Source organism: Symphalangus syndactylus, chromosome 13 (genome assembly GCF_028878055.3).
Source record: "Symphalangus syndactylus isolate Jambi chromosome 13, NHGRI_mSymSyn1-v2.1_pri, whole genome shotgun sequence".
Lineage (NCBI taxonomy): Eukaryota > Metazoa > Chordata > Mammalia > Primates > Hylobatidae > Symphalangus > Symphalangus syndactylus.
The window spans coordinates 120,943,096-120,952,559 of record NC_072435.2 but is presented as its reverse complement, the minus strand read 5'-3'; the positions used below and the strand labels follow the sequence as shown (position 1 = coordinate 120,952,559).

Sequence of the window (9,464 nt, the reverse complement as noted above, 5' to 3'; positions counted from 1 at the left end):
CTTCCTGTGACGTGAGAGCCATAAATGCTGCTAGGCCAAGCCTGGATCCTGTGGCATGCAGCCACACACAACCCAAGTGACACGCAGCTCTTGCGATGACAAGAAAGGAGCCAGAAACCTGGCTGGCGCTGGGTGTTGGGGGATCTCAGTGTGGAGGGGGCCCAGGGTGCTGGCTTCACACTGAGCAGCGCTCCTCGTTGGTCACAAGGGAATGTGGGTAAGTACCAGGGCCCTGGGAAGTGCCCCCAACAATTCGAACCACACAACTCCAGGGCACAGATGTTGGCGGGCGCACAAGCACCACCAGCCTCACACACGCAGATGCAGTCCCCCCTCCAGAGAAAACACACTGCACACACAGCATGGGTTCATGTGCACACACGTATAAATTTATTGCATAAATTCATCATAGCACTTTCCCCCATATTTTTATAATCCAAAAGGAAAATGATGCAAGAAAGGATTTCATTGTGCTCAGTTTCAAAAAATATAAAAATGAACATCAGATTACAGATACAAGTTCATACGCTGAACTGAATGGTACATACCAACTGCCTGGCTATGGAAACCCGTGACTTAGGGGTGCTGATGACATGATCTCGACAGGAACCCCCTAGCAACTCTCAGGTGGAGGCAGCACAGGGATGCGGTTCCTGGTGAGGACCCTCGGTGACCATGCTGCCTGGGCTCACAGCTAGAGGGCTCACCCATGAGGGACACGGGTGGACACCCACTGCTTCACACACCTAATTCACTTTAGAAACATGTAAAGCCATTCAGAGTCTGTGCAATAGAGATCCTGTATGAAATCCACTCGTTCCTTGGAAGGAAGCTGGCCTGGAGGCGCGCTCGGGTTGACGGGTGACGCACAGCCTTCCAGGGCCTGCATTCCATCCATGACACAGACACATGTGAGCACCCAGCCTGCCGGTCCTAGCAGCCAGCTGTGAAAAGCTGCGTCAAGTCACGGGGGTTCCTTTGTAACAGCTAAAGCTCAGGCATACTGGACCCTGAGGGAAAACAGGAGAGCCTGAGACGGGAAGGGAAGAAAGGGATTTGCACCTTCACAGAGCAAAATGGGACAACGGGAGGGGGAGGCTGAAGACAAGACCTTGGCTCAGGAGTGTGTCTGTCTTCAGCACCAGCCAGCCCCACTGTTCCCACTGCACTGTGTGTGCAAAGACACACACTCTCACCACAGTGCCACACGTGCGGCCCAGACACTCCCTCCTGGTCTCTGAAGGCCAGAATCCCGCTCCAGTGTGTGGAAGACCCAGGTACCCACCAGATTTAACGACAAAACAGAGAAACGATCCCTCCCCAAGCCTACAGAACACTTGGTGCGAACATCCTTTTACAACAGCTGTAGGTTTCTATATAATTTCTCGAGCACACAAAAGTTACAGTGCACACGGGTGTGGCTGAGTGACACGCCAGCCAGTCTGACTCAGAAGCCCTGCAGCTCAGGGATGTCCCGGTACAGATCCAGGGTCTCGGGGTTTGAGAAGGCACCTCCTTGCTCCACGGCTTTTCCAGCGATGATCTGTTTGACAGCAACTTCCACTTTCTTGCCATTGAGCGTATACTGCGAGGGAAAAGTAGAAAAACAAGAACATTTAAACCTGAAGGGGGGAAAATCCGCAGCCCTGGATATATCCAGGCCCCAAAGGCCCAGCTCCACCTGGAGCACCAAGAGTGAATGGGTCTCAGCTCTAAGATGCCCCTCTTCCCACCAGGTCTGCAAACTGCACCGAAGTATGCTGAACTAACCACTGTCCCCTCTGTTTGGGGGATAAAACCTGTTCTTCTGAAAGGCAATTTCAAGGACTGGTGCTGAAACCCAACTCTGACACTCTCCACACCCCGCCCCCGCCCCCCTGGCATGGCTGTTGAGAAACTGAGGCTATTTCAAAGTCGCCCAGAGGTCACCATGAGCATGTTCATTTTTCATTTTTTTTTGAGACAGTCACGCTCTGTCGCCCAGGCTGGAGTGCAGTGGCACGATCTCCACTTGCTGCAAGATCCGCCTCCCAGGTTCACACCATTCTCCTGCCTCAGCCTTCCGAGCAGCTGGGACTACAGGCGCCCGCCACCACACCTGGCTAATTTTTTGTATTTTTAGTAGAGATGGGGTTTCACTGTGTTAGCCAGGATGGTCTCGATCTCCTGACGTCGTGATCCACCCACCTCGGCCTCCCAAAGTGCTAGGATCAAAGGCATGAGCCACCGCGCCCGGCCGAGCATGTTCATTTTTCTAACACTGCACACTCCACTGGGCCCCTTTGGGACACACCACATGCGTCACATCCAAGCTGGCCTCGAGAGGGCCCCTCCAGACACCCCACTGACCCCGGCAGTGCATATTCCAGATGGGAATATAAAAAAAGAGTATCTCTCAGGGTTCAGGGTCTGCCTGACCAGGATAAAAATGCAGGCATAGAACATTCCTAAATCCCAGCAGGCACCCTGGGCAAGAAAGTTTTCAGGGAAGATGTGGCTCCTGCCACCCCATCTGGGGGATGCCAGGTGAATTCCTGAACCTGAGTTCATTTCATCGAATGAAAGTGGGGGTGCCAGCACCTAGGCAGTAAGGCTGTGAGTCACGGGATGAATGAGTCAGCACACACACAGCTTCAGAAGTGCCTAGCTACTATGTTTTATGATGATTTGACTTTTATTTATACTTTACTTCTCTATATATTTTATCACATTATTCTATGATAAAGAGTAGTTATTGCCATTACTTCAGAAGTGGCCTAGCTTCCTAGAACCAGAGGCAAGAGTGTCCCCAAGCTCCCATGAACTCCTCCTCAGAGCCAGCCATCTGCTCGGGACGCTGTGTTACTTTTTCTCACAGTTGGGCCCTTTCCAAACATTCAGAGCTCCCTCTAAGATTCATGGCACATGTGTTTCACCTTGAATGCAAACCACCCCTGGCAGTGTTGGTGTGTTGTGGGCTAGGAAACTTCAGGAGCAACAGAGCCCAGTAACGAACCCTCGATCACTGGCACCCTTTTTTTTTTTTTTTAACCTGAGATGTAATTAAAATTCATTCACTTGAAAATTCAGTCAACGTGTGAACTAATTAAGGATCTATGCGCCAGCTTCCGAGGGCCTGCCTGTCACTTCATGTGGTGTCGCCGGCCCTCCTGCTGTGAGATGCAAACGTCTCGCCTGCTCTGTGCCCCGCTACGCTTCACACAGGGGTCCACATGCAGCTCACGGGAGCTAATACCGCCACCTTCCACCCGCTGGCAAAATACAGCAGCATCCTCTTAAAAAAAATCCTGCTACCGTTTCCTCTGGGTAGAGGGGAAAGGTAGAGGAAAGGGAAAGGGAAAGGAAGAAGCCACCGCTCCCCTGCCCGCCCCCACAGCAGCTCCTGCACGAGGCCTCCCCAAGTAGACAGGAGCCCAGCAGCCTCCTGTCAGGAAGGGCCAGACATCCCAGCCATGACCCGAGCAAAGGCCCGCTGCACTTGGGACAGCCATGGCTGCCTGAGGGCTGCAGTCAGGAAGCCCTCAAATGCCAGGAGTCCATTCCACTTGGCCATGACCCTCGCGGGGTCCCCAGGTCTTTATTCTGGGTGAGCAGAAGGCGGAGCCGAGTATGGACACCCCTTCCTTGGGCAAGACCCCTCATCTCTCTGGGTTTCCTCATCTGTAAGATGGATGTGAGGAAGACAAGCTTGTCCCACCTCACCAGGGTCACAGGACCAGCTCCCCACCCCCCATTCACTCACCAGACACCAAAAGCACCTGCTGTTTGCCAGGCAGTCAGCTGGGCTCTGAAGAAAAGGAGGGAAACCCACAAGGTTCCTGTCCTCAAGGGGCCTCCACTCCACCAGAAAGATGTGAATATACACAAGAACTCACCCTCAGCACCCCCATGGTAAACACTGTCAAAGCTAAAGATGGAGGCCAGGACACTGTTCAAACAGGAAATGCAGGGAAAGCCTCTCTGACTTTTGCACAGAGAGCAACTGAGATCAGGTATGTGGAAGGGCTCTGACAGCGTGCACACCTACTCCGAATGAAGGCTGATGGTGAGTGGAGGCAGCACAGAAACAGAGGCAGGGGGACTGCATTCTGGGCACCCTGTGGCCCACAGCACCCACCAGAGAGGCTCTGTTATCAACCCATCTTAGAGATGGGGAAACTGAGGCTTGGATGCTGAGCTGCCCAAAGTCATACCTCAGGGGCAGAGTGGGGGCCAGGGCTAAGTGACAGAGCCCCTGTGCATAAAGACCCTCAGAGAACCAACCCACTGTGAAGCCTGGCGGCAAGGACTACGCTGGCCAGAGCCTCCCCAGTCCCCCGGGGCCGCTCACTCCGATGATGCCACATCACCACCCTGAGCTGTGACGGGCGGGTGAGGGGCTCCTCTCCTCGTGTCACAGGTCAGAGACGGGATGAGTCTTACTCAACACGAGGAGTGTGGCTGGCTCTGGGCCCAGATGTCTCCTGAGCACTCACCAGGAACCCCCTAAATGCTGAAAATGGCACTGACTTCCCAGGGAACAGAAGCGGCAGTGTCTCTCCACGCAGAGACAGAGATGGGCTGCCACCTATTCCCACTGCTTGGATGCACTCCGGGCTCAGGCTGTTCTCAGGGTGGTGAGGGGAGGGTAGCCCACTCCCCACAAGCAACATGTGAAGGGTCAGACCTGCAACAGGCTCTCCTGCCTCAGCAAGGTCCTGGGACTTTGCAGGTGAGACCTCAGTTGTCCTCTTCTGACCCTGAAGTGGGTCCAGTTCCTGAATGGGCAGGCTGGGGCCACGCCGTGTCACCTCCCTGTGGAGGCTGGGCCCCTCCCTAGCCCAGCAATAAAAGAGGTAAATCCTCTCCTAAGCCCACCATGAGGGCTCGAAAATGTAAGGACATTCAAAAATCTGGAAGAACCCTTCAAATAACCTCCCGAATGGACCCAGGAGAAGACCCTGTCTGGGGAGAGAAAGAGCCCAGAGCCCAGCTGGGCGCCCTGGCCGCAAGCCCACAAAAGCCAGGACAACCGGGGAAAGAAACGTGCTGAGTTTCCGCCCTTCATAATAAATTGTTCCACTACTCTCGTGATCAAATATGGTTTGGTAATAACTGTTCTGGCAGCAAAAGACCCAAGTTCTTTTTCAATAATATAAAGCCAAGGGGACAAATTCAAATTCCATTTCCCTAAAATGTTCCAGATGAGACAGCACTGATGCACCGAAGGAAAACCTTAGACCCTCATCAGAAAGAGACAATAAGGGTCACTGATTCAAGAAGTACCTTCTTGGAGAGCACCAGTGTCCCCACAGAGAGCCGCCAAGAGTCACCAACCAAAAATAAGAGAAAAAGAGATGGATGGAAAGCCCCACGCTGCAGGGCTCTTCCCATGCAGAACCAGAAAGCCAAGGTAACGTGTGGACACCACAAAAAGCAACCAACACCGCAGATGTAGACAGGTGCCGGGAGGAGGAGGAACAGGGTCCCGAGTGGGAGTCAGCACAGATGTGGACAGGTGCCGGGAGGAGGAGGAACAGGGTCCCGAGTGGGCATCAGCACAGATGTGGACAGGCGCCGGGAAGAGGAGGAACAGGGTCCCGAGTGGGCGTCAGCACAGATGTGGACAGGCGCCGGGAGGAGGAGGAACAGGGTCCCAAGTGGGCGTCAGCGCAGATGTGGACAGGCGCCGGGAGGAGGAGGAACAGGGTCCCGAGTGGGCATCAGCGCAGATGTGGACAGGCGCCGGGAGGAGGAGGAACAGGGTCCCGAGTGGGCGTCAGCGCAGATGTGGACAGGCGCCGGGAGGAGGAACAGGGTCCCGAGTGGGAGTCAGTCTTCCAGGGATGGTCAGGGATTGCATGCCGTGGCCATGCTGCGAGCACTCTCCCCAGCCCCCACTCCTAGACAGGTTGTTTTGAAGATGTTGAAATAACTTTTAAGGCAAAGAGAATGATCTACGGGTTTCAAAGTCAACGGCATCACATATTTCAGCATTCTCCAGGAAGCAGCCTCTCCTGGTAAATCTTGTCTCTGGTTACACCTCACAGAATCAGGCCTGCTCCCGGGCAACATCAAAGTCAGCTTCCCCTGGGAACCCAGTGAGTGTCTGCTCCCATCTTCTCCTTAACGAACAGCCATTCTGTAGGCTTCAAATACAGCCTGCCACTGTCTAAACTGTTGTGTACATTCACACACATACACACCGTACACACACACACACACACACACACAGCAGCTTCTGTCAGCTTGCGGTGCATCCATTTTGTAAGCAATGCAAATGAAAGCTGTGATCCAATCTGGGTGACCCTCCTCCTCCCCCACTTAGAATCAAAGTAGAGTGTACTGGGGCCAGGGGCTGGGGGATGACGACACAGCCTTAGAAAGACTTGCCTCTAAAGAGTCAAGTCTTGTCTGTACCGGCAGAACTTAAAATTAAAAGGCAAGAGCAACGGCTCCTAGCAGCACTTTAAAAAGTTAAAATTGGCTGGGTAGAGTGGCTCACGCCTGTAATCCCAGCACTTTGGGAGGCTGAAGTGGGCGGATTACTTGAGGTCAGGAGTTTGAAACCAGCCTGGCCAACATGGCAAAACCCCGTCTCTACTAAGAATATAAAAAATTAGCCAGGCATGCTGGCATGTGACTGTAATCCCAGCTACCAGTTAACTCAGGAGGCTGAGGCAGGAGAACTGTTTGAATCCGGGAAGCGGAGGTTGCAGTGAGCTGAGATTGAGCCATTGCATTCCAGCTTGGGTGACAGAGAGAGACTCAGTCTCAAAAAAAATAAAATAAAAAATAAAATAAAAAATAAAATAAAAAATAAAAAATAAATAAAAAAATAAAAAAGTTAAAATTAATGTTCTCATTAAAAATTTTGAGAATACACTAAAACCAGGGGATAGCAGAGAGAAGTCAGTTGGACCTGCAGGGCTGGGCCCGCTAACCCTCTGAACATGGGTATTTAGCAGAAGTTGCTTTAAATGCAGTCTTAGGAAGGGTAGGAGAAAGGATGGCAGGGAGAGGATGGCGTTGCTAGGCAACATAGACAAACGATATATAAAGCACCACCAAGCTGCTCAGATGTAAGCGCCCCTCAATGTGTGGGCTCATGGGGCGATGGCTGTGGTCTCCTCGCTGGCGGGAGATGGCCATACCGGGATGCCCTTGGTTTCCAGGATGAGGCTGGGCACGTGTCGCGCAGACAAGCCGACGCGGATGGCGTCGCGGATCCTCTTAACCAAGTCAGGCTGGAAGGCGTGCCCGGAGGCCATCTTCAGGAAGAGGACCACCCTCTCCTCCCTGTACTTGTTGTACTGGGGGACACACAGGCTGTCCTCCACCTCCTCGAAGGATTCCACTGTGGAGACAGGAGAGGGCGCACATTCACGCAGGGGGCCCCTCAGTGTGGGGTCGGGCCTCACAGCAACCTGGCAGAGCAGGAGGGGCAGGCTGGGTCCCCCAAGCCTACCAGGGGTGCCTGTGTTCTCCCAGTCCACCCAGGAGGAGTGCCTTGGAGGGACATTTGCTGAGGAAGCTGTTTCACAAGTGGAAGAAAACCCATCACTGGGGAGGCAGAGAGAGCTTCAGCTTTGGCAGGATGGGTGATGGCCTACCAGGAGGCCAGGTGCGGGCCTTACTTAATGGGAAATTAATTCAAGATAAAAAAGAGGGCCGGGCATGGTGGCTCAGGCCTGTAATCCCAGCACTCTGGGAGGCTGAGGTGGGAGGATCACTGAAGTTCAGGAGATTGAGACCAGCCTGGACAACATAGGGAGACTGTGTCTCCACAAAAAATTAAAAACTAAGCCAGGCATGGGATACACGCCTGGAGACACAGCTACTCGGGAAGCTGAGGCAGGAGGATCGCCTGAGCCCAGGAGGATGAGGCTACAGTGAGCTATGATTGCGCCACTGCCCCCCAGCCTGGACAACAGGGTGAGACCCTGTTGGCCTCCCAAAAAAGGAGGCAGGTGGCCGGGCACAGTGGCTCACACCTGTAATTCCAGCACTTTAGGAGGCCGAAATGGGTTGATTACTTGAGCTCAGGAGTTTGAGACCAGCCTGGCCAACATGGCAAAACCTCATCTCTACAAAAAATACAAAAATTAGCTGGGCATAGTGGTGCACGCCTGTAGACCCAGCTACTCGGGAGGCTGAGGTGAGAGGACTGCTTGAGCCCAGGAGGCGGAGATTGCAGTGAGCTGAGATCACGCCACTGCACTCCAGCTTGTGTAAGAGAGTAAGACACTGTCTCAAAAAATAAAAATAAAAATAAAAAGGAAGCAGGTGCCTGTGGTGGGGACTCCACTGGAGTGAGGAACAAAGGCTGGAATCAGACATCAGGATTTATCTACCCTGGCCACACAAATGACCTTGACGTAAGTTTAGGACTCTGACCTAAGCACTAGCATATGAGGCCATCTGACCGACTCTGCGGCCTGGGCTGGGGCTGGGTCCCTGGGCCAGGGAGTTTGAAGGCCCACAGGTGACTCCACTGTGCAGTTTTGAGACCCACAGGCCTACACTCTCTGTGCTTGGTGTCCTGCATGGTGCTGTGTGACCTTCAGCAATCCTGAACCCTCTCTGTGTTTCTGGTTTCTTCAACCATAAAGAGTAGACACAAGTTGGCCAGGCGCGGTGGCTGACGCCTGTAATCCCAGCACTTTGGGAGGCCAAGGCAGGTGGATCACTTGAGGTCAGGAGTTGGAGACCAGCCTGGCCAACATGGTGAAACCCCATCTCTACCAAAAATACAAAAATTAGCTGGGCATGGTGGTGCATGTCTGTAATCCCAGCTACTGAGGAGGTAGAGGTTGCAGTGAGCCAAGATCACACCACTGCACTCCAGCCTTGGTGACAGAGGGAGACTCTGAAAAAAAAAAAAAAAAAAAAGAGTAGATAGACACAAGTAACCAACCCAGCAGAGCTCACCAGGAGGATGAGCTATAATGAGGAAGGGGATGGGCAAAGGGACCTTAAAGACCCCATTTGAGGTTTTATAAGGACAGCAGTGTGGGCAAGGTTATATTCTGGAAAGGAGGTCAGGCTCACAAACATCCACTGTCACACCAGAGACCAAGGGGCCAGAGTTGTGCCAAAGGCGGGGCCTTTGGAAAGGGCCCTGGGGCTCCCGCCAGCACCCTCCTCCTTCCTGGAGACTGGAGAACGCTCAGGGAGGGGAAGCACGTACCAATGTTATAGATTTCCGAGCTGCCGAACCGCACCCCATTGGGGTTGAGTGTGCCGTCACTGGAAAGAGAGAAGAGGTCAGGGCCACACCGCAGCTCTGGAGTGAAGCAAGTCCCAGGGGTCCCACGGGAGGGCAGTCACCCCCCACTTCCCCATGGCACCCCCCAGGACTAGTCACGGACACTCCCCTCCCCAGCTCCTTGCCCTGCCACCTGGCTCTTTCTCCCTCTCAGGTTAAAGCTCTACATCAAGGGAGGCACCTCTGTGCAGGAACATCTGTCACCTCACTCCCTTCC

At 53.5% G+C, this 9,464-nt stretch overlaps 1 protein-coding gene across 6 annotated transcripts in view; it reads right to left on the bottom strand.

The window, feature by feature from the left end:
- Positions 1-367: 367 nt before the first annotated feature.
- Positions 368-9,464, bottom strand: part of AACS (acetoacetyl-CoA synthetase) — an 81,107-nt gene continuing 72,010 nt past the window's right edge. For 3 of the 6 annotated variants that reach the window (XM_055239065.2, XM_063614757.1, XM_055239066.2), the window contains 3 exons: positions 9,170-9,228; positions 7,134-7,336; positions 368-1,585 (listed from right to left, as the gene is read on the bottom strand). In XM_055239065.2, coding sequence (XP_055095040.1) covers positions 1,448-1,585; positions 7,134-7,336; positions 9,170-9,228 — 400 coding nt within the window. In that variant the 3' untranslated portion in view covers positions 368-1,447. The remainder of the gene's footprint in view (positions 1,586-7,133; positions 7,337-9,169; positions 9,229-9,464) is intronic. The other 3 variants (XM_055239067.2, XM_055239068.2, XM_055239069.2) reach the window with 1 other exon arrangement.